The sequence below is a fragment of the Apteryx rowi genome, unplaced genomic scaffold, assembly GCF_003343035.1.
Source record: "Apteryx rowi isolate R43461 unplaced genomic scaffold, aptRow1 scaffold_688, whole genome shotgun sequence".
Lineage (NCBI taxonomy): Eukaryota > Metazoa > Chordata > Aves > Apterygiformes > Apterygidae > Apteryx > Apteryx rowi.
The window spans coordinates 119,017-143,831 of record NW_020450969.1 but is presented as its reverse complement, the minus strand read 5'-3'; the positions used below and the strand labels follow the sequence as shown (position 1 = coordinate 143,831).

General features: G+C 37.8%; 1 protein-coding gene across 1 annotated transcript in view; it reads left to right on the top strand.

Moving 5' to 3' along the window:
* MAN1A1 (mannosidase alpha class 1A member 1) overlaps nt 1-24,815 on the top strand; it is a 111,672-nt gene that overhangs the window by 24,421 nt on the left and 62,436 nt on the right. Inside the window, exon 4 of the mRNA XM_026086224.1 lies at nt 24,431-24,525. Within this exon, the coding sequence (XP_025942009.1) occupies nt 24,431-24,525 (95 nt within the window). The remainder of the gene's footprint in view (nt 1-24,430; nt 24,526-24,815) is intronic.

Genomic DNA, 24,815 nt, shown 5'->3' with positions numbered 1-24,815 from the left:
GCAATAACCAGCTGCTGAATATAGGAAGAGCTGAGTGCAGCTCTTCTGATGACAGAGCACCCGTGCAGCGGTATGACGTCCCCTTGTTGCATAAGCCTGTCCTTCACCGGTGCTGCTGACAGGGTGGCAAGGGCTTAGGTCCCCAGAGTCTGGCTGCCTGCATAGAAAGTGTGTCTTTCATCATCCTTAAGTCCATTATATTAGTGGGCCTCCCTAAGAAATTGGAACAGTCTGTGCATAGGTAAACTATGGAGGATTAATTTTCTCTGTAAAAAGTTCGTAATACTCTTTACCAGATTAACTATTTAAAAATTTTATATTCGCTGTGCTCACTTGTCAATATCCTAATTAAAGAAAGCGATGTTTCAGTAAAAGGAGTGACAGAAATAATTGTTTGGACTTCTGAATTACATTTCCGTGGTTAATGATCCAAAGCTGCACCATATTGTATGTCCCATAATCATTTGTAAGTCTAACTAATCATGATTAGAGAATATTCTATCATACTGAGAAAATTCTAAAACATCTTGCTCGCATAATAGTTCGTTCAGATAAAGGCACCAATGTGACTAATTTAAGAAATGAACAAATGGAATACTTTGCCTGCTGATCAGTGCATGGTGCTCACTTACAAATAGAGCTATGAACTGCTTTATATTAAACTTCCTAGAATTTGTGCCTTACTGGAATTAATTTGAACTGTATAAAAGTCCTAGAACAGTGTCATACACTTTAAATCAATGTGTTTTTTTATGATTGCTATTTAAATTCAAACTAGAAAGAATTCCAGTCAAATACCAAACTTCGGTTGTAAAATAGCTACAAATATCAGAAAACTTGATTTCAAGAAAAGTTATTTTGCAACTTGGTATGACCTTTTTCATATTTGCACTGCAAAGAAAGATGTCTGGTAAGGAGGAAGAGTGTTTAGAACTGCTCTGCAGTATTTTCCAGTCTGATGCTAAATTTCTGGTATGCCAGAAGGAGTGAAGAGTATTGTCTGCAACAAGTTCCCCTGTTCTGCAAACCTAGAAAAAATATTTTTTCCTCTTGTTTGTAACACACTTCTATATGCAGTCATATAAGGAGATAATTCTGTATTAACTTTTGGAGGAGGACGACACTATGTCCTCCGACAGCAGCTAAGACCTCTCTTGGAAGTCATGGAGATGACATGAACATTATCTCTCTGTAGCRCTGCAGTCTTCATAGTGACACTGATGCTTGTATATGGACACTTTAAAAAAAAAAATCCAACTTGCTCTGCTTTATTGATAGTTTGTTCTTATAGGTACTGTTAAAATTACTTTTGTTGCCTAATAAGGGGACTGTTTTACTGAAGGCTGGTTCCACAGTCAGTGGCTATGTTACATAGGCAGAAATGGAAGGAGCTTTCAATGATAATTGCTGTTTGTTTGATTAGCTCCAAAAGTAAATCCACTGTGGTCTGAGGTGCCTAAGGTGTATGTGACTTTTAGATCACGTTGACAAGTTCCCAAATTCTTTTGAAGTTTTTTTGTTTTCTAAATGGGGTGACAAAATATTTTTTGAGTGAAAATATTTTGGGTTCAGCAGCTGTTCTTCCTGCATAATATAACTTTCTCTTTTCTGGGAATAAAAACAATTGTGTTCACTAGAGGAAGACGAAATAAATTTGATAATGATCAACTTGAAGTTTGTATTGCTTCTTTTCGTGGCATGAAGCAGAAATGTGACAGAATTTCTTACTCCGGCACWATATTCGGTTGAAGGAATGGGAATTTATCCTGATCAGGATGAAGCAAAAATACATTCTTCCTGTTGATAGCTATTGGACTTTATCAGTTTCATATATTGCTCTCTACCAACTTTTAGTCAAAGCAAAAAATGAAAAAAGTGATTACATATCCCTTATTTAGGAATATCTATATTTAGAATAGGTGTTGCAGTACAATTATTCGACCTCGCTTGATGATTTTGGCCTCCTGTCTGACTTCAGGCCTAATCATTGCCCACTTAAAACAGCCATCTAGCAGTGATGATAGTGCTGTCTTATTRATGAGAGGTAGACAAGAAATAATGATGCAGATGCTATTGATCTTGAGCTGCTTTTGCCAGGCTGACCACAAAACATTGCTGACTTCAGAGAGTACTTAGACGCTACAGAATTTGCCTGTAATTATTTTTATCTGGCTCTTCTTCCCTTCTAGAGGTTTCTCTTATGGGGAATATTTAATTCAATAAATACAAAAATATATAACTCATCATTTTGCTAAATCTTGAAGAGTAGTAGGATGAAGTTTGCTACATACAGAAGGGTACTGACCTGTTTCAAATTAGTAATGTAAGTTCCAATAGAGATCCCTAGGGGTTCTTATCTCACCAGTGTGAGAATTGACCACATGTTTTATCTTCTGCTTCCTTTCACTCAACTTGATGCTAATTGAACAAGAGGACCTTCCTTTTATGTCCTGAAAGCTTGATTTCTAATGCTGCTTGAAGCTCCAGGCATACTGTATCAGCTTGATCACTTCTGTATGCATGCTACTTAATCCCTCCTTAACCATCTTCAGACTGGCAGTAGAATTCCATATTTGTCCATATTTAGTAGAAACTAGAAGACTGCAATTGCCTGTAGTTTTCTACAGCCCTGTTTTAAAATTTGGGTCATGTTTGCCACCTACCATCCATCTGCTGCCACTTTAAATGATACATCAGTACTTCAACAGTTCAATGTTTTAGTTCCTTTAAAGTTCTGAAATGATCCTGATAATTTGCTGTGGTTTTATTGATTCCTTTTCTTTCCCCTTTCCCCTTTCCCCTTTCCCCTTTCCTTTCCACCCCTATTTCATAGGACCCTAAAGTAGTTCAGCTTGGATGAGGCCTCAAAAGGTCATCTAGTCCAACCTCAATATTAGGACAATGTGTTAGGCTTGTCCTTGGGAACCTGCCCAGGCTCTTCAAGACTAAACACTGCAAAGTTAGCTTTTCCGCAATGTCTTTGTTTCATGCAGTGCTCCTTTTACATATATATATCTCTAATTGTTCCTCTTGGCTCACTGGCAGGCCTCATGTTTCTCACTTTTTTTCCCCCCTCCAGTTGTTATTTTTGTAACTTTTTAAAGTTTTCCCTCAAAAATCACCTTTAGGTTGATTTTTTTTTTTTTAATTTAACTTGTCAGACTTTGTTCATTTCTGTGCTCCTTATTTGGAGAAAATACACTTTTGCTTTTAATTGCTGCCTTTACTGTCAGACCAAAATAAGACAGTAGTCATCTGAGTCTTTTGATTTAAGAATCTTTTGACTCTGAATCTTCCTCTTTTATTAAGTGACCTCTATGTCACCTCCAAGCACTCTACCTGTTCAGCTGTTCCTTTCTAAGTTCATTTCAGCTAGTATCCTCAATTCTCTTTCATTTCTCTTAAATGTTGCCGAGGTGGACCCTTTGTTTATAAGATGTTGATTTGGATCATATGGTCACTGTTAGTTTCTCTTTGATTAGTAGCATGTTGAACTTAGCCAAGAGCAACTCTTTCTCTTATAGACTCTTGAGTTTCTGCAAAAAGCAGTCATTGCAATGTGTAAAAATACAATTTATATCCCACCCTGATGCAACATTTAAGTCTACTCAGGGACAGAGAAGGATGTAAAATCTCCAGTAATTGTCTCTTACAGTTATAGTCTGTGTAATCTCCATGAATATTTCAATGACCTTTAATAGACCTAACAGTTCTCCTTCTGTGCTAGCTGCATCAAAATATACTACAGTGCAGTTATGCTCTGGCTCTTGGTGAAACCCATCCCTCCTTTATAGGTTTCCTGGAGTCTTGAAAGCTGCCTCGTTCCGAATAATTCTGTCCCCCTTCTGCCAGTGCTTCTTGCTCAGCTGCTCTGCGCAACTCTGCCTCTCAAGCTGGCCCCACACATAATGCTGAGGAAGTTGCAAAGAACAGTAACACAGAGAGGCTGATTTTTTCAGTCTCCTACTTGATTTAAATTTTGCTTCTCATTGTTTCACCTCTTCCCTCTCTCCTTTGGGGTTACTGATATCCACAAATATAAACCATGGCTGGGAATCCTACCAGGCTGTAAGGAAAGTATCCAAAGCCTCATGGAGTCTGTCACCTCTACACCAGGCAAGCAATACACTGCTGGCACTGCCACTACCAACAATTTTTTTGCCTTGTAATAAAGACCCTCAGGCCAACTGTATCAATATAAAGTGAAAACAGTGGCAATTCACACTAATTCAGTGAATTGCTAACTGCTGGAGCTCAGCAGTGGGTATGTGTCTCTTTCGGCTGTCTGCCATGAGCTTGAATATCTACAGCGGGGGGGGGGAAAGGAGCTACAGTGATACCTGCTTCAGCTGCCCTATGTAAGCCCACTGTAAAACCAGGAGCCAGTGCCCTGATTCTGGTCTGAAAAACGTGAGTTTAGAACTCTGACCACCATCTTCATTTCTAATGGTTTTCCCTTAGCGTAACTAAATGGAGTTTGTGTGTGTTTTGGGAGGTTTTTTTTCATTTGTCCCAAAACAGGCTTATTTGTCATGTCTTTGCATTCATGCACTGAGTTTAGAAATAACTAAATAGAAATGCTTCATCACTCATCGCATTAATTTTAACAAAAAATCCCTGCTCACCTCAGACTACTGTGGCATCATGCTAAAGCTGGTAAATTGTTAGATAGGTTAGAAAGGAGAATGGATGATAATGAGAGCTAAGTAATATCTGATTCTGATTGTAACAGCTGGTGCATTTGACATGAACTCATGAGCTATAATATTAAGTAGAATTCAAGCAGCTGAGAGGAAGCCGGTTTGTTTGTTCTGAGGATTTGGCTCCCAACCAGCCCTTGCAGTTTCACTTGAATGTGGTTCTACAGAACAGTTGGAGAGGGCATGACTACAAGAAATCCTAGTGCCAGTGCTTTCCTTTTGAGCAGCAGTTCTAAATAGACCTGAAATAAGAATTCTTTGCATATGTGCTAATATTTTCTACAGAAGAAATGATACGTTATTAAGTCTGTCCAGAGACAACATATACCCACAAAGAAATTCAGTCCTGAAGACAGCCATCTCTTTCATGTATCTCGTTATTCAGTTCTGTCATTTTGCAGCACCAAATACTATTGTAATAAAAAAGCCGAGTAAAAGGAGAATAAAAATGTGTTGCTGAAGAGTTAGTGGCATAGTCCTGCTTGCAAGTTTAATGGAAAATGCACAAGATATGGTTAAGTAGATTATTTCTGGCTCTGTGGAGCCACTTGCAAGCAATGTTGAGATTGTCGCAAATATACTATCCATATCTAAAGAATTTTATATATATGTACACTGTGCGCGCACACACACACACACACCAAGAATCTGACTTATTTCTGCAAATGAAAGGAACAGCAAAATATCTCAGCTGGTGCTGACAGTGGAAGTAGATCAGCGTTAATTTAGCCTTTTTAATTATAGGCAAAATAAATGGTTTGGGAAAGTACATATTTATATTCTCTCTGTGGATATATAATAAAAGGATAATTAGGTGTCTCAAAGGTAACAAATCATACTGCATCATTGTACTGGTGATTTTTTTTTTCTCCAAAAAGTACTGGTAAAAATCACGTGCACTTGCATTTAACTCTGAGCACAAAGTAGATTAGCTCTTTCTTAATGTTTAGCCACTTTTTGTAGGATTCTGTTCTGTGCTGTGTCTCCATAGACTGATTCTGATCCAGAAGTTATTTTTAATTGAGTTGAGAATTAGGTAGATATAGCCCTTCTCTCCTTATTAGCTTTGAGAAGATAAAAGTGTGAACCATTCAGTAGAAGATTTCTGTTTTTTTTCATTCTGTAGGAAACTATTAAAATGTTTCATCAGATTTCCAAATTTGACTTTCTTAAAGAATCCTTCAAMTTTTGAATCTCTTTGCAAAGTTTAATTACTTTTATTAAAGAATATGTGAGAGTTACTTCTAAGTATTTTAAATATAAATCAAGTGAATAGACGTGTAAGTATATGATGAAATGGGGAAAGTTCTCATTTAAAAAACTGAATCTGAACCTAAAATTGGCAGAAGGTCTGTTTGCATAAAGGTCATGGAGTATGGTTAGGAAACGGTATTTCAGTAGAGCCTTACTATTCCTAAATGAGGGCATGAGATTTTGGACTGTGGGATGAGATGTGGATATACATTGGAGAGAGATTTCAAAAAAGATGCTTTATTCTTTTGTCTGGTAATGTCCCACACAGAGAGTACTTGTCAGAAAAACAATAACTCTTAGAGTATCCTAGGGAGAAACTACTGGCATATTTTTTATTGCTGATGGGCTTTAAGAAAAGAAATAGTTCTTTGCACTAGGAGTCTTGCATTTTCCCTGGGATGTTGTGACATGCATCGAGAGATGTCAGGAAAAGGTACTGGAGTACAACAAACACTCATTTTATGAAGCTCCAGCAAGAGGTTAAACCTCATCAAATTTGCTGCTTGAAAGATCAGATTAGACATTCATTACAAAACACCACATTCTGTGCCACATATAGTCCTGCTGCTCCAAGCTAAGTGAAGATCATTGAGAAAAYTGAATGCCTCAAATCAGAACTAGACATCATTGCTGTTTTTGCATGCACTTTGTGCCTTCAGCAAAAGGTGTGGGTAATAGCGTGTTTGCTGCCAAAGAAACAGATATCCTGTTAGTCTCCTTTGGATTTAGCTATTATCTTGTCCAGAAGATCAAATCTGAAACAGACCCAAACGAGGCTCTTGGCATTAAGTTAGCATGAACTCTTGAGATTGATTTATGGAGAGTGCTAATTGGCCTGTATATCTTTTGGCAGGATCTATTGTTGGTGCTTTTTCAAACAACAGAAATCTGAAATCAGGAAGAGTGTTGCCAGCAGGCCGAGGGAGGTGATTCTCCCCCTCTACTCAGCCCTGGGGAGGCCACATCTGGAGTACTGCRTCCAGTTCTGGGCTCCCCAGTACAAGAGGGATGTGGCACTACTGGAGCAAGTCCAGCGAAGGGCTACAAAGATGTTTAGGGGACTGGAGCATCTCTCTTATGAGGACAGGCTGAGAGAGCTGGGCCTGTTTAGCCTGGAGAAGAGAAGGCTGAGAGGAGATCTTTTTAATGTGTACAAGTATCTGAAGGGAGGGTGTCAAGAGGATGGGACCAGACTCTTTTCAGTGGTGCCGAGCGACAGAATGAGAGACAACGGGCACAAACTGAAACACAGACACTTCCATCTGAACATGAGGAAAAACTTTTTCACTGTGAGGGTGACAGAGCACTGGAACAGGTTGCCCAGAGAGGTTGCGGAGTCTCCTTCTCTGGAGATATTCAAAACTCGCCTGGACATGATCCTGTGCAACGTACTCTAGGTGACCCTGCTTGAGCAGAGGGGTTGGACTTAGATGATCTCCAGAGGTCCCTTCCAACCTCAACCATTCTGTGATTCTGTGAAAGATAAGAATTGAGATTTTTGCCAGGGCTTCCAGTAATTGTAGGAATCCACRTGCTGGTTTTGTGCCATTTGTTTGTAAAAATGCAACAACTGAGTAATGTTGATTAATGTTGTGGTTGATAAATGAGTGCAGTTCCTGTCTGTTCTGTGCCAAAAGCTTGCCTCTGCCATACACAGACTGTATTTGCACCCTATGTGCAAATAATTGAGTTAGGAATTTGGAAAAGATGTTCACATGAAAAATCCTGTGCCACTTCCAGCACAATTGATGCCAAGGGGAATTYGGGCATTTGGCAGGTGATAGTTCCTAACTAGAGCTGTCATGGAGCATATAAAAGGCAAATCTTGTTCTTCTCAAGTCAATGAATATATGTGCTTGTTAGATATAGGTTTGACTGCACAGTAATGAGCAAACTGCAAACCTTTCTAAAGCCGAAGATTGAGAAGAGGATGAGCAAGATCGTTTCCATTGAGATTTGAAGGATGAAAAAGAAGAGTAATATGTTGTGCCAATGCTTCATAGAAATCTAGCTTGCTTTCATCAAGGAAAAAATAATCTAGGATATATTTAAATAGCAGATTCATTTTTTGATTCCTTGTTTACATTGCAAGCCTTTTGTCAATAAGTATGAAAGACTTAGCTGTTATAATGCACAAAATACTATCATATGGAGATAGTGTAACCATTAGGAACATAATTACATCATGGAGGTACTGGTCAGCAAAGGTTATTTATTTGAATGGGTATAGAGTTATATAGGCTGAGAAGGYATCTTTTGCACTTGTCACATGCAGTGTTGGTACCAGAATTTATTAACTAAATAGATTTAGTTTATGGAACCTATTGCTACCAAGCTACGTGTGGAAAAAGCTGGCTGACGTGGACATGTTATACTTTTGTACTTCACAGGTGTTTTCTGATCAGTTATCTTACCATTTAACTTTCTAGTAATACATAAGATATGAGAGGTCAGGAGATGGTAAGATATTCTGAAGGACTTGGGTTTTATGTTCTGATGTCATGTTCAGCTGTGGTATTCTCCACTCAAACACCTTTGATTCCTTATGTTAACCCACCTGACTTTGATTAGCCATTCAAATAATAATTAGTTAAGATAGTATAATGTTGTGGGATTCCGGTCGTTCAGATACATGAAGGCTCAAAAGCTTGTGTAAAACCTGTGTAAACTGACAAAACCCTGACAGTAAACAAGGAAGAATCACTTCAGCAGCAGTGTTACTGGAGCAGAGTCAACCTTCAATTAACAAAAACAATCTTSCCTCTGGCATCGTGGGCCAGTTCCATCATTTCTTGTGACTCAGATGCATCTAACTACCACAAGAGCTCTGCAGCTAGTTAATCTGAGGAACTGGATGTGTCTGGTTTGTTTGTTTTCTCCAGCCTTTAGGCAGTCATCTGCTTTTGCAGGCTAAGCAAAACAACCACGCTAGYTGTTTTTGGAAGCTGGTTCGGTCCTGTTAGTGATTTAAAGTCATACTGTCCCTTGGGGGGCATGTTGTCCTTAATTTTTGCAGGCATGGCTTGCAGATATGGCAGATATTTTTACAGTCCAGTAGATTCTCAGGATCATCATGTGAAACTCGTTCTCTTCCATTTTTTCTTTAAAAAMCCTTTTTTGTTTCCTTCAAACCAACAGCTGCAGAACAAAGTCAGCAGCTCACAGTTCCATTTCTTAAAGGATGCTATTTTTCCCAACTTGTTCTTACAGTTTCAATCTTTTTCCTTTTATTATGCAAAACCAGTGAATAACTCAAACCTTCTCATCAGCATTTGCTGCCTGTAGGATCTCTATAACAAACATCATTCAGCCTATGCTCAGTCTTTTCTCTACAGAGTCGCTTTTATTTTCATTTATATTCAAGAGGGAAGAACAAATCATCATCTTGATTCCAGGCAGGATCGATACCTGCTGGGATGTTCTAGGCAAACAGTGCCACACTGCTACAGGAAACCATGGGGATGGCCCTAAGCTTTCAGTTCATCTGGGGAGACTTGCTCCAATGTCAAATGCCATCAGCTTTTCTGACTTTCTTGGAGGATGTGTGTTAATATGTTTATTAGCTGACCCAAAGCCTTACCAAGAGGCTTTCTGAGACAGCAGGAACAACTCCTTGCTCAACCAATTCCTTCTTAAAGGACTGTGTCAGCTGGTGATAGAAGGACTGAGTTTAGCTGCTGCTAAAATGCCCTTTTGTATAACCCACTTTTGAGACTTTCCTATGTCTAGTCCCAACTTGAAAGTATAGTTAAATTACTATGATGTTTTAATTTACATACCATCATATATAAAAAATATATATATTTTTTAGTTAAATCTGCAAAGTATTCTGTCTAGAATTGGTCATGTAAAGTGTTCAGTCAAACAATAAGTAGAACCGTGCAATGAGTTTTGGGAAAACCAAAAAGAGTTTGCATGACTGTCATGCTTTATTTTTCTCCTTTCTTTTCTCTTTGCCAGATAATGCATTTTCCTCCTCTTTCAGGAAGAAACTCCCCAATTCCTTTTGACTGACAGGCATGTTTTATAACAGAATGTGTAGAATTTGAGAACATGATGCACTTTTTTTTAACATTAAAAATCCTTTATATAAAAGGACAATGTACATAAAAGAGCTCTCCTTTTCCATAGTCAAAGAGGAGATGGTAAGTGGCAGTGTTTTGGGACACTTGCATTGAGTGTGGGGAAGGGAAGCAACGTAGTAGTATCTGTAAATGCTAATACAAGTACTTGAAATCTTTATGGTTACTTCTAACTATCGTTTCCTCCCAATATACCCTGCATTCAAAAATCATGTAATGTTCATCTTTGGGGTGAATGTTTCATCATTGTTTAATTATAGAAATGAATTTCCGGTTTAACGGTAAGAAAAACTTAACTGTAGGGAATTCAGAAAAGCACTTGCATTGCTCATAAATTTATGACTATAAATTTATGGCAGCACTACTCTTCAGTCAGAGCACTTCTTTCTGACTCTTAAGAATTGGAGATGTCTGTTTGCCGCCTTATATTTTAGTCATTTTTATGGCTTGTCCAGTAAGAGAAACAGTCTTACAGTAAACAGAAAGGAAGTGAATTAGTCTCCCTGATGATATAGCTTACCACATAAAAGCAGCTTCCTAACTTAGTCCTCCTCTCTTGAAGCCTTCTGTTTGCTTTACATTAAAAGTCAAGAGACTTCATATTTCTTATATCTAATTTAAGGAAAATATACAAACACTTTATTTAGGCTTGTTTTGGATGTGCGCATTATTCATCAGACAATTCAGCAACTATCGTCTTTCAGAGAAATCTCAACAATAAGGAAAGTACTGAGTTGAGAAATCATCATGTTCCTTTCCTACTGTACAAAAGAAGTCTTTTCTTGTTGTATTACTTTTATAAATATCCAGCAAAGTAGTGTGCCAGAAATCTTAGGGAGAAGAAACTTAAGTTCTTAAGAAATAAGCTAAACTTTAACATGTTCCTCTCCTCTGAGAAGTAACTTCTTAAAAAAGCATAAYCAATGCAAACTGCTGGCATTACAAAACTCACTTGTCATAGAATCAAGCTAATTCGGTTGCTGTTTGCATAGAATTACAGATACAGGTTGAGCTTACCCAAATGACACCTTCTAAATCCCATTGTTTTAATGGAATTTGCCAAAACAAATGAGAAAAATAGTTTCTACATTGTTAGCTGGTGTGACAGTCATCAACGTCCACTTGTAATTTGAGCAACTACTGTTCTAACATTAGAGTTGGAACAGATAAAAACTCTTGATTCCCTTTCCATAAATAAAAAAGTGAAACAGAAGCTAATCTCTAGCTGCTTGTGGCAGAGAAGCAGAGAAAGATTAATGACAGTTTTATAATCAAATGGTTTGTTCCAAAGTGATCCATGCCATAAATCTAACACAGTAACGGTAACACTGCCTTTGTAATTGTGACCATTTAACCTTTTTTTATAGATATTTATGATGTTTCCAGTATCAGAGAGAACAATAATGTTTAAATATGAGACAGCCTTAATATAAAAATAAATTTCCACTGAATACTCATTATATTCAATTGACGTTTAAACAGTAGAAGAAACTGTAAAGGAGTAGTTTTTAATTTATTCTTCTGAATGCATGAACACTTCAAATTAATGGTCAGTGGAATTACACGTGCATCAAGGGGAACAGAGCATCTCTGTAAAGAGCATTAAACTGTCTATAGCAAATGAGAGTACTTAAGCTTTTTGTTTAGTGAAGACTGTGTAAAATATGGAACCCTGTAATTCTGTGCCTGACATCATGACTTATTTTTAAAACTTTGGTATTCAAATTTTTCAGTTTGGACTCCTCCTGTTTTGCTCCTTGGCACTAATTCTTTTATCAGCTGCATTCCACGTATATTAGTTTACTGCTTGCTCCTTTCTAAAGTAAGTCACTGCTTCCCTACAAGAGGAGACTCTGGACACAGACTCGTGTGTCTACCGAAGGTATAGGTTGGACAAACGTCATATTRCTCTTGGTCCACTGTTTGGACTGTCCTGTGACACTGTCCTGTACGTGCCCTCATGCTGTGCCACAACATATATAACTTGCACCCCCAGCTTCATGAAAACATCATCCTGACAAACTGTAACACAGCCCCTTGGCGTGGCTGTCTGGAGCACTTTGAGTAAAAACAACAGGAGAAAACTTGAATTTTTCAGGGCAGTGGTGCAGGACAAGTGTTTTGCAGCAGAGACATAATTCACTGCAGTAGTGAGTCCTGAGCTCAGCCAAGAACTACTCTGTGCTACCTCATCTGAGGGCCAAAGCTGAGGTCCTTGCTGTGGCAAAGACAGTGCAGCCATTGTCAGTGTAAATTTTAACCAGTTGAGAGAGACAGCTGATATCAGTACCGGACTTAAAATACTTGTGACAATAGCAGGCAAACAAAATTGCCTTGTTTTAAATGTTTTGTTATCCCTTCCCCCAGCTGTTAGCAGTAGTGGAATATGTAGTCATTGAAGATGCTTTGTTTTTCTCCCAGCTTAAATGATCTTCAGCTAAATCACTAGTGCTTAACCTTATGTGAACATCTCTATGGGACTTCAGTTCTGGGGTCTCTATATCGTAAGTCCTGCAGGTGTTTTTCACTAATATGTGGGGTAAGTTTGTCAGGATAGCCTTGTCACATGAAGGATAGAGAGATTCAAGGTTGGAAATATCTCTGGTCATCTAGTCCAACCTCCTCTCAAAGCAGGGTCGACTTCAAAGCTAAATCAAGTTGCTTAGACCCCATCCCTCTGAGGTTTGAATACTTCCAAGGATGGAGGTTCCACAGCCCCTCTGGTCACCTGTTCTTGTGTTTGACCCCTCATGAGGAAGAATTTTTTTCTATCTGTCTAACCCCCTCTGCAACTGGCAATGATTGTCTCCTATCCTTTCATTGTGTGAGAAAAGCGTGTCTCCATCTTCTCTGCTACCTCCCTTTCCATGCTGGAAGGCTGCTGTTAGATCTCCCTTTTGCCTTCTCTTCTCCCAGCTAAGCAAAAGGCTGCTTCCCTCCGTCTCTCCTTGTGCATCATGTGCTCCAGCCCCATCACCTACATAGTGACCCTCCACTGGACTCTCTCAAGTTGGTCAATTTGACCAATCTTGATTTAGATCACAGACTCAGGTGGAAGAGTCTGTGGAGGAGGAGTGGAATGAAGAGATGAAGTAGTTAGTTTTTTTTCCATTGGCTTAGTAATCTGGTAAGATTTGCTGTGCAAATTCCCATTTGCTAGTACTCACCCTAAGGAAGGTGACAAAATATGGGACACCTTGACCCTTTTGTAAGTAATCACCATTAGATCTAGTGAGTCATACAGAGAAATTCCACTTTTGCTGCTTGCTCACTGGTCTGATCACCACAGACCTACCAGTTGAGGAGTAAGTTCATTAAACTACTGTTCTGATTTTGGAGTGAAATATTCCAATAACTAAATGAAGTTAGAAAAAAAAAAAAAAAGAAAGCCAGAGTGGAAGCACAATAAAAGTAGGAATAGTCAGTATCCCRTATGTGCTGTATTTGTATATTTAATAAGCATCATTTAAAACTCTTCCCATTAGCAGTTGGAACAAGCTTACAAGTGTCAGGTAATGCTGGCCTCAAATTTAAGCAGCAGCTCTCCATTTGCTATTGAGGTAACATTGAAAAGCAAATGGAACATGCTTTACCTGCACAAAGTGATTTCAGCCTTTTATGTGCCTGCTACAGTGGTCTAGGAGCTTACTTTATGGTGAATCAGTTAATGGTATTGGAATTAAAAGATACAGTTAAATTTACAAGGCCAGGAATGAATCTTCTGTTAGCACTCTATGCTGCATTAAGGATGTAATTATAGATTCACCATGCAACACTTATTAGGCTCCTCCAGCCCACCCCCCCCTTTCACACAGATGGTGTTGCAAATCACCTCTCAACGGTCACCTGCTTGAAAGGAGAGTTTCATATGCAAAGTGCTATTYTTTGTTTAGATATGATAGCTTGCAAGACGTAAAATGAGGCAGCTATTTAAATTTGTTGTTACAGCACTTGGGCTGGGTACACAAGATTAAATAAAAAGAAAATTAGGAAGCAGATGCTTGTGGCTTAACAGAGGAATTGTGCTAAAAGATACTCCTCATTACTGGTGGATATGAGTAATTTTACTAAGGCAGCTGTTTCCTTAATCAGGAAAAACACAAACCTCTAAGATGACATCCAGATGTTTTCTGTATCGCTTCACAATGTAATGACTTTCCATTGTATATGCCATATTTTTAATTCCATTTGTGTTTACTTACGTTACATTCAGTGTATTTTCAAATACATGTATTATCTTCCTTAACTGTAGAAGAACTGATCTCTAAATATACGCCATATATTTTGAGCTTTTGACATACTTGCCTGGTGTTAGTCCTGTAGCTGCTTCTAGGACTAACAATGCTCCATGCCTCTCACTAGTATCCAAGCATTTAAATATCAGACTTCTGCATGTTGTGGGCATTTTTGTTTTGTTTTTGGTTTGGGTTTTTTTTTGGGTGGGGAGGGGTGTTTGTGGTGGGGGGCTGGTTTTATGGGACAGAGTCTGTTCATCCTCTGCTTGTGTAATTGTACAGTGCTTCAGTCCGTGCTGCCAGGGACTCTTGAGTGAGATGTACTGTGGTATAAACAGTGGGTTAAGACCCTGTGCCAGTTATCTGGATATCAGGCAAAATCAGAGGTTTAAAACTTGCACTAGCTTTCAGGTTTAGGCTCGGTCCTCAGTCATGGGCTGCTGACAGTGTTAATGGCTGCTAGCTTGCCACCTGCCATTGCTAGAAACGTGCTTTATTGGACTGGAGACTTGGGATTACAGACTTTTCAGTGATTCATTGCTATTTCTGACAGGACATAAGAATGGCATCCCAAATCTTTGATGCTGATAAATCAACACTGAACTATTTTATAATTTATTTATAAATAAATTGTGTGGGGTTTTTAGAATCTTAAAATTTGAGCATAGCTTTCTGACGGTATGAGTTTTGATACCTGGGGTCTGGGCCTTGAGAGCCAGCTGCCAGTGCACAGTTGATCTGCACATACGCAGCAAATGCAGCTCTTTACAGTTCATACATGCTGCGTACACCTCTTGAAAAAATAAGGCAGCCCTGAATTTGGGGTAACGAATTCTCAGAGGCTTTTGTGCTTAAAGAATTACTTTTATTACAGATACTTAAGGTTTGCTTACTTCATTCATCACCACCTGTTCCAGAATTTAATTGCACCAGAGATATTAAATGATCGGTTCATGTGCTTTCTAGGTACTAATGAGTTGTTGCTTAACTTCTAATTGTGCAAGTATTCATAAACTTTAAAAAAAAGAAAAGTTAATGCTTTTTTGAAATTAGTACGTTCATTAGCAGTTTACTCTCATTTCTGGTCTAAAAGTTCTTCCTGTTAAATTGTTCTTGGTGTTTATAGCTACATACGCAATCTTAAATACACAGCTGCATAAGTAACACATGAGGAAATAAATTAATATAACTGGAACAAACTCTTCCCTTATGATTTTTTAATTCTACAGTATTGAGCAATTCCTTCCCTCCTTTCAACTTCGAGTACAAGTCAGAGGTGCATGTGTTACTGTACATTGATATTTCTTAGTTTTATGCCTTGCCTTCTTTCTGCGTGAGATTTTGTACCATTTATTACTGGCTTTCCTAACATAACATTTTAGAACACAATATATATTCTTAAAAGTTCTTCAGTTAAAAAGCAACTGAAGTAATTATATATTAGCTAATGCTGATAACTTTTAATTTTTTTGTTTGTTGCTATGTACGTTTGGATTAAATGTGGAAATCTAACTAATCCGGTTACTTCCATTTGATTAAGTTCTATACAGTCTTTCAGGGTGGAGGAGGTGTCTTTCATGGTACTGTGTGATTTCTTTGGTACAATGAGCAGCTAGAAAGAAAATCAGTTTTATTGCCATCGGTGAAAACATAACAAAAAGAGGCTAATCAAATAAAAGAAAGAATAGATTTTTTTTTTGTAGAATTGTAAGCATTTTTTTGCATTATCTATTTCTAATTAGATTTTCTCCAGAACAATAAGTAGTCARCCTGATGTATGTTTTAGCTTACTTTGTGAGATAATAGATATTTTTCATGCTCTTCAATTTTGGATTTTCCATCCATTAGATTAGTATATCCTGTATTACAGTCTCTACATACGAGAGCCTAGCATCCTGGYGTGTTCTGGAGATGGAAGCTCCTGCTCACAGCTACCTCACGTTTCCTAAATCTCTCATAATCACAGGGTCCAGTGAGGTTTTTTGCATGCTTCTAAGATCAAGGTTTTCAAAAGTTGGAAACTTTTGTGCACCTTCTCGAATAGGCATGTCATCTCAAGTGCCCAGAGTTTGAGCTCTCTAATGCCTTTTGATCTCATGTGTCAAATACAAGTTTGGGGCTCCTGTACTGAAGATCTTGTTAAAAGTATTACGCTCTGCCTGTTTCAGCCTTAGATTGAGATAACTGCCCCTTTCCCTATCGGATCTATATTTTCTAGGTTTGCTTACCTGGAAACCAGTATGCACGTTTGTCTTTTAACACCTTTACAGCCCAGCACTGTATGACAGTAGATGTTTAAAAAGATTGTAGAAATGACCATAGATGATAGTTATTTTTAAATATAATGTTCTTCCTGCTTAATACAGTTGACACTGTTCTTATGTGTAAGAGATATGTGGATGAAAATCAGTGCTGCTTTGAYGAGGATTTTAACGAGAGAGGAATGATAGAGATCACTTATGAAACAAAGTCTTTTTAGTTTAGTCCTTTTGCTGGGATTTTCTTTCTGCTAGCAACACCAAAATGGCCCTCYGCTGCACCTGTGTAACAGCTTAACTTGTGCTCCCTCTGCCGGCTTTCCTATGGGATAGAAACCCTAGCCACTCCGTTTTGCTAATTTTCAGGGAGGTTGGCTTGTTTGTTTAAAATCTTGTTAAAATAAAATGCTGTTCTGTCCAGTCAAAATTCTCGTGTCAAGCTGTGACAAATCTCCATTTGTAAAGAAGCTAAAGTGTGCTTTCTTTCCTTCTTCGTGCTTTTAAGGAAATGATGCCTATTTAAACTTCCRGCACATAAGTCTGCTCTTTGCTATTCAGGCTAGAGAAGCCTGGGATGCCCCTGCGAGTGGCTTGGATGGCCCAGGCAATGCAGGTCTGACTCTGCTTACCAACCAGAAAGCCTTCCCAAAACTCGGACTGCCAAGGGCTGACTCTAGCATCGCCATGTGCAATCATGCTGATTAGCTCTGGTCCGTCTTTAACTGCCCTAGGTCTACCCTCGGGCAGAGCCACCCACTTCTGCACAGTCCTCTTTAGGAGGACATCCGGGTCTCAGGGGGACCCATGCATTTCTGTGGCATTTCACGTGTGCTCCCCTCTGGTCCAGCAAGACCAAGGCTGACCCAAAACTAATAAGCCTGACTTGGACCCAATGTATTCCCCGGAGAAACTGCTCAACATATACTCTCCGGCACGTCTGGTTCTGGGAGTGCAATAAATACAATTACAGCTGAGAAGGTCCTAGATGAAGTCCACTTGGACTCCTTCTGTTAGTGCTAGTTACAATGCTGCACCTCAGCTTGGATCTAGGGATGTTATTAACCACCTTTTCACCTCATAGCACAGCTAATCCATAAATGACTTGGCTCAGTCAGAGAWAATWGAGGATTGACTGAAATTAAATTTGAAACCACCTGTTCCTGTCAAGGTAATAGTAATTGTAAAAGCAGTAATTGCTGCTGAATTAATGTCAGCAACTGGGTAACTTGTAAAGGTGTCGTAAACGCTGAAAATATGTTACAGTAAATGATTTCAAATAATATAACACTTAAGTGTTATACCATTTAGTATTGAAGCTTGTCAAATAGTTCAGCTTACACTATTTCAAAAATTCTGATACTTCAAGTGCAGCACGAAAATCTTTAGAGCTTTTGTAATCTTCCATGGTAAAAATAAAATAAGATACAATGATAACAAAAATCCTGGATTGTTTTTCAGTGAAGAAGGTATTAGAACAAGCTCTTTTAAGAGTTCTTCATTGTTAACAGGTCATTTTAAACCTAAATCAACATTTGTTAGATTGAAAGAATTTCTATTTAGTGTTCTGAAGAGAAGCAAAGCAGTCTGTCCTTGTTCATTTTTCTGCTCTCGTTTCCTGCTTTTGCACTGAAATATTCATTCCTTACTCTACTGGGAAAGGCAGTCAGGTACAGCAAAGAAAGCAATAAATCTTACTTACTGCCCTGTCAGTTTTTATCTGTAAATATAATGCAAAAGTGAAAAATGCTTAATTTGACAGAATTAGAAATGTGGAGAAAATGTCTTTGTCAATTTAAAAAAAATAATAAAGGATTAGGATTGTTTCCTTTAATTGATGCTAAAATTTGACTTCTGCTTTCACTGTTATGCTGTAAATGTTTCTGTGAATGTTGTTTATATCAAATACTACAATGGGTTTATACCCATCTGGATTTGAAGGACACAATTACCCCATATTTCTAGTTAGATTTCATATGAATGTTTTTTTAGATAGAATTATGGATGTTCTTTATTTTATGAYAATATACCATGTTGTGCTATTTGTTAATTAAATGTGCCTCATACAAAATTCTAATATATTTTGTTGTGTCCTGTGTTTTGTTTTTTTCCTGATTAGCAACAGCAATTACATCTATGATGAGGTAATCTAACATTTTCATAGGGGTTTGTCATTCCGGCTACTGGAAATGTGTTTGTTTATCCAGAAGAGATAATATTCCTGCACTATAATGAAAGTCACTACTGCATCAAATGACAGCTCTGGACTCAGTCCTACAGTTGTGTTTTTGCAGGCAAATCCTTATTTCTCTCTATCCCTAATAAGAGTAAATCTCAGTGATTATTGGATTGGGTCTTCTCACATAAGCAGTGCAGTTCTGAATGTTTGACCTCTTTTAAAATTCCCTTTTAGAAGAGAAAGACCTTTCATTTAAAACCATTTATAAAAGAAAGTTGCACAAAACACACTTTTGATATCTGCATTCCACATGATCGTGTAGAGAATGCAAGTAACTGCTTTAAATTAAGCTGGCATTTGGAAAACGTAGTTCATTAAATTCATGACAAGGTTTCATTCAAAGTTCTTCTCTGTCTGCTGGTTTATGCCCAAAACCTCTGCTGTTGCATCAGTGACGCAAAATAAGCAGAACAAAAAACCCCATACCCAAAGCGCTTTTCTAAGCAAGAGCACTTCACTGAGTTAAGGTCACATTTGAGAGAGAAATGAGGAAATTTTTATTAAAAAAAAAAAGACTTTAGGAAAACTGCTGATGGAGGTACTGTATATGTAAATGTGGTTACTTTCCTTACCTTTTTCAGTAGTAGTATAGCAGTGCTACTAGAATGAAAGATGCAGAATATAGCTACTGAGGAAGCGGATGACTTCTTGGCACTGGGAATCATGATATGCATGCATACTACGTCCTGCAAAAGCACACCTCCTTTAGCTTATGTCTGCTAGAAGAAGGGCCTTAGTTCCAGGCTTGTGTTAGTTTGTTATCTCTTATGAAGACCAAAAATATTTACATGTATTTAAAAAAAAAAATTAAGAACRTCATTTAATGGAGTGAGAAAATAATACTTTGCTCACTGGATAAATGAGCTCACTGGGCTTGATATGTGTGCTAGCTGTAGGATGAACAGACAATAACAGGAAAGCTGAATGTGCATAGCAGTGACATTGATTTCTTGTTTATGCATTGCTGTCCTAAAATGTCATTCAAAGAATTGCTTGCTTGGAGTTATGGTGGCAGGATGGGGGAAGGGAGGGGTTGAGTTTTTAAGGCACCTCAGATTGGTAGCTGAAAGGGCAAAGACAACACTGCTTTACTGAGCATCAAGCTTATTTTAACTAATRATTCATAGCTTACTAGTATAAACAGGCCTCTCAGTGGAAAATGTAGTTACTCTATTTTGTGTATAATCTATTATATAGACTATAGTAAGTATCTAATTTACTTTAGTGCTAGTTTTAATTAYGAGTAGGACTGCGGAGTGTGAAGGAGTCACTTATTCTAGAAAAGAATCATTCTCACATAGGACCCTCACACAGAATCAATAACATAAAAAATTGTTAGGAATCTTACATAAACCTTTTTAAAAATATTAATAACACTTTGAGTTTAAAACAAGAGATTATGTCACATTCATGGTCTGTCTTCTGACAAAAATGTTAGAGAGAAATGATTTAAAAAGCATTTAGTATCCTACCTAACTTTACAATGTCATATAGTGATCATGTATTTTTGACCCTTTTTAACTCTCATTTTCTTTCCTGAATCACCATGTTTCCCTTAGAATAATTTTCTTTACTGTAGCATAGTATCTAGCAAGTTAAATGTCAGTGCAATTTTTAGTGGTTTTGTTGCTTTTTAAAGGTAGCAGTAATACTTTCCTCTCGCTGCTCCGTCTAAGAGAAGGGATCAATCAGTGTTGCTCACTTATTGTATTATCTGATCAGCTAATGGGTCAAGTAAACAACACCGCAGTCCCTTTTCCCTAAAAAAGTGTGCAATCTAGACAGGGGATATGATAAAGCAGGTGAAGCGTGAGCAAGTCATAGTGGTCTTGGAAGTGGTTTATGGACTGAGCAGAGAAATGCTTTAACCCGGAGAGCTGAGGGCAGGGGGCTGTGGGATGAAAGAGGAGCTGCAGAGCCGGCGTGGGACAACGATGACTTGTCCCAGGTCTGATCCGGCTGCAGTCGTGTGTGTAAGCAGGCCCTTATTACTGCTGGCCAAGCAGCTGGGAGGAGAGGCCAGAAAAAGTCCTCAGGCCTCTTGAGATAACCGGTCTGATGGGAAGTTCTGCTGTAGACCTTTTCCTTTCTCATATATAATGGTGTCTCTTTTCTGTGCTCTGTCCTTTCCGCCTTTACCCTATATRTCTAAGTGATAGCTATCATACTTTTTGCTTACCGAAGAATGACTACTCAGTATCAGCAGGAAGAGTTTAGGACTTAGCAAAAAGTTAAGATTCATGTCAGCAATAGAGATGTTAAGTATAAGTTTCTTTTTTTTTGTTTGCTTGTTTGCTTTTATTATCCAAAAAAATCTTATCCTGTACAGCATTTATTTCATGTATAACATTAGAAGTTTATGGTTTACTAATGAAAAAAATATGCTTATTATTGAAGTTAGTGTGCAGTAATTACACCTAATACCAGTTTTTCATATTACTATTGCTTAACCCTATTAAAGCTGTGAATTGAAAAATAAAGTAGTTTCTATTATTAATCTTCACCCTCTTTCCCTTGCTGAAAGATGATAATTTTTCTAGGTGATGTTCCTATTTAGAATGTTCAGTCATTCACACAGTGTTGTTGTAYGTTTGTCATTCTTGCCTATACTATTTTACTCATTAGGTAGTAATTTAGCAGTCAGTAGTTCGCTCTCATTAAATTAGCCCTAGAGATAAAATTGGATAATATCCAGAGTTGGCTTTTTAATAATAAGCTGTTGCAATTCTCATGTGAAAAAGAAGTGCATTTTCAGCTCAAGACTTGTTCCAAAATCGCATGAGAGTTTAAAAATCACTTTTTTAGTTCTGTTTTTCTAATTGCTTTTCTTTATGGTTCCTGTATATCAAATTGTTTACTACATTGGAAGACATGCATTTTGGAAAAGAAATTAATTAGAAAATCCAACTTCATTATGTATTCTAATGTTGAAGATGTAACATTTTTTTTCAAACTACTGTCCTTATCAGGACTGACTTATGGTTTCCTTGCCTATCCATAAATGGAAAAATATTTCCTTACCGCTTGGTATTGGATTTGTTTATTTTTGGATGACCATTAGTTTTGGCACGTTTAGGAAGTAGGCAAGGTTCTTTTGAAAGGATTTAGTATGTCAAATAAATACAATAGAAATGAATTGGTGAGAGTTTATTTGAAATTAAAGCATTTTTGCTGTACATTGACTCTTTATTTAATTAAGATACTAAAATGTTACATTTTTGTCCAGAAGCAATTAGCAATTATTATAATTGCTCTTTCTGAGTTTGCATATATTCTTTTTAATGATGGAGGATTAATAAAAAGCGTAAGGTTCAGCAATTACTGAGTCTTGGTCATTGCCTCGCTGCCAGTACTACAATTTAATATTTGTGTGTCTTTTGAAAGGGAGTTCTCCTCTTGTCCCAAAGTACATCACATGTCTGAAAAGACTACATCTGACACTGACAATCTCCACTTCTAATCACATTTTGTAAAACAGAATATCTGCCCCCTTCAGATATGAGAAAGGATGGGTTTTATGCGGTGCCATAGATGCTTCTGCTGGAATTCAGGCTCCTGATATGTCCGTTGCTCAGGAAGTTCATCATAAAACATTTTCCTGCTAATACTTCAGTGTTTCAAGTAGAGATGCTAAGATGAGCTGCTGAGCTGATCACATCATATGCTGTGAAAGGCTGAGGAGGCCTCTCTAGTGCTGGAAGAGCAAAACCTAGGTTGGGGTTTGATGGATCGACATGAATAAATACGACTGCTCAGTGTAACAGATAGAAAGCTTGGGTTTTCCTCGTGGAGTTACTCTCATTTGCTCTTCTCAAGTAAATCTACTTAGGGATAATGAAGTTCTTCAGATTATTGTTTCTGAGTGTCCTTCAAGGTTACCCCCTGAGGAGACTGAATTACGTACCATGTGAAGGTCACAAATCATAACTAATTTTTGACAGAATCCACGCAGTCAGTACACTGGGAAGTCAGAAGTAACATGGATTATGGAAGGATTTCCAAGCAAATTATTTTCCTTACTGCTTTGCTTCACATTGCTCCCAGCACTCATATGTACTCCACTTGAAAATACAAAGGTACTAAGATAGGAGGATTTAGTAGCTTCATTTTTTTGACTCCAGCCATAATGGGGCTCCAGAAGCAGGAACAAATTACTAAACTTTACTCAAAATCTCCAAATCTCTTTTACTGTAATTCCAAATCCTGGACTATTGTCACAGAAATCTTAAATCCTGTGTCATACGAAGAGACTGTGGGATAGTCTGTTATGGTAGCTGGTAGCAGTTAAGGTAAAATATATGTAGTTATAGTAGTATGTATGGTTGTGGGATAGTAGTTAYGGTAACATGGTAGTCCCAGAATTTCAAATTTTCTCCTGATCAAATACATTATAAAAACCTTTACACAAAATGACTTTTAGAAAGTGTGATCTTATAAATTGTATATTATTTGTATAGAAAGAAATTTCTTCCGTTATGTTGTTTTGACCAGCAATATCTTTATGTGAATGTGTAAATATAAACTGAGTTACTGTGTATTTTCCTTCCTTCTGTGAAAATTTGCTCTATTATACCTTCCTATACTGTGACATGCATTACATGTACAAGATGATTTCTAATAAATAAGTAAATAAATAATTCATCATAAGTATGTTTGAGGGGGAAAAAAATGAATTGAAGGGAGCCATTATTAAAATGAGAGCATGACGAAGGTGACTTTGCCATTTTGGCTAATACACCTGGGATAATTCCTTTCAGTGTTGCACCGAACCTCAGTGGAATTTCAAGCAAATAGGACTTGAACATCCACACAYTGTAATCACTAAATAGGTTTCTATATTTAAGTTGAAACAATTTTGCTTCTAATTAGAAACTCTCTTTACTAGAGCAGTCATTGCTCTGAAAGTCAGGTTAATGTAACCTAAGCTAACTTGGCAGTTGAAGGAGAGCAAAATCCTCTTTGTTCTGGCTGTACAGCTATTACCCAGAGCATGAAAGTTCCTTATGTTAAATTGTATGTAATTCCTGTGGGCAGATGTTAAGCATTTGAGGTCTTTCTCCTTCATCTTTTTAGGATGAGAGCTGAAACATTTTTTTGAATGCTAAAGATGAGTAAAGTCTCGGCTATCTATAGGGGAATATTCCGTTTTGGGGGTTAATCATGGCATCGATACCCATTTGTCTTCCTGCAAAGCCAGCTGAGTCCCAAAAGACTACTTAGGAACTCAGTTGCGGTGCTGCAAAAATATCATTGTGCTGCCTTTTTCTGTTGCTTTTTTGTGGGTTGTGTTTGTTTTGCTTTTGCCACATGTCAACCAAGCCAGACAGGGCGGCGCACAAGCTGTTCTGTGCAAACCACAGCAGGTCTAGCCAAGTTTATGACTCTGATTTGATGCTGATCATACCAGATGTATGTCATCTGGGTATCTTTCCTGAGTAATACTGTTGCACGAGTTCTTCCATTTTCTGTGGTGTCCGCTACCCCTGTTACTTTGCATAGTGGATAGATAATTGTACTTTGCTTTTTTGACATCACACTGAAAAACAGGGTTGCTTCATTGTGCTGAGATGATTTTGTACCGCACATTCAGCAGCAGGTTCATTCAGATTCATTCAGTGGGAGCAACATTGTCTTTTCCAACACTTTGTTTCTTCTTAATTTTCAGATATTCCGAAAGAAGGCAGTGGAACTTGGAGAGAAATTGCTGCCTGCTTTCAATACTCCCACTGGGATACCTTGGGCATTACTGAATATTAAGAGGTAATATCTAATTTTTGATGACTAGAGCGTATAAAAAAGTTAGTTGAAATCCTGTCTCAACCACAGAGCTATTGCAATTGCCTCACTATTTTAGTCTTTCCAGCTAGGCCAAAGTTCACATAAGTTCCTTGGTTTTATAGTTTAAGTTAAGAAATTTAAATAAATACACATTGTGCACACAGCAATGCATTTATTCACCACAGAACCAACTGCTTTTCTGTTAATTAGCATGTTGCTCATCACTTTTCCTGAAGTCCTCCTTTGGTTTTAGTGTTGTTACAGGTAGGGTA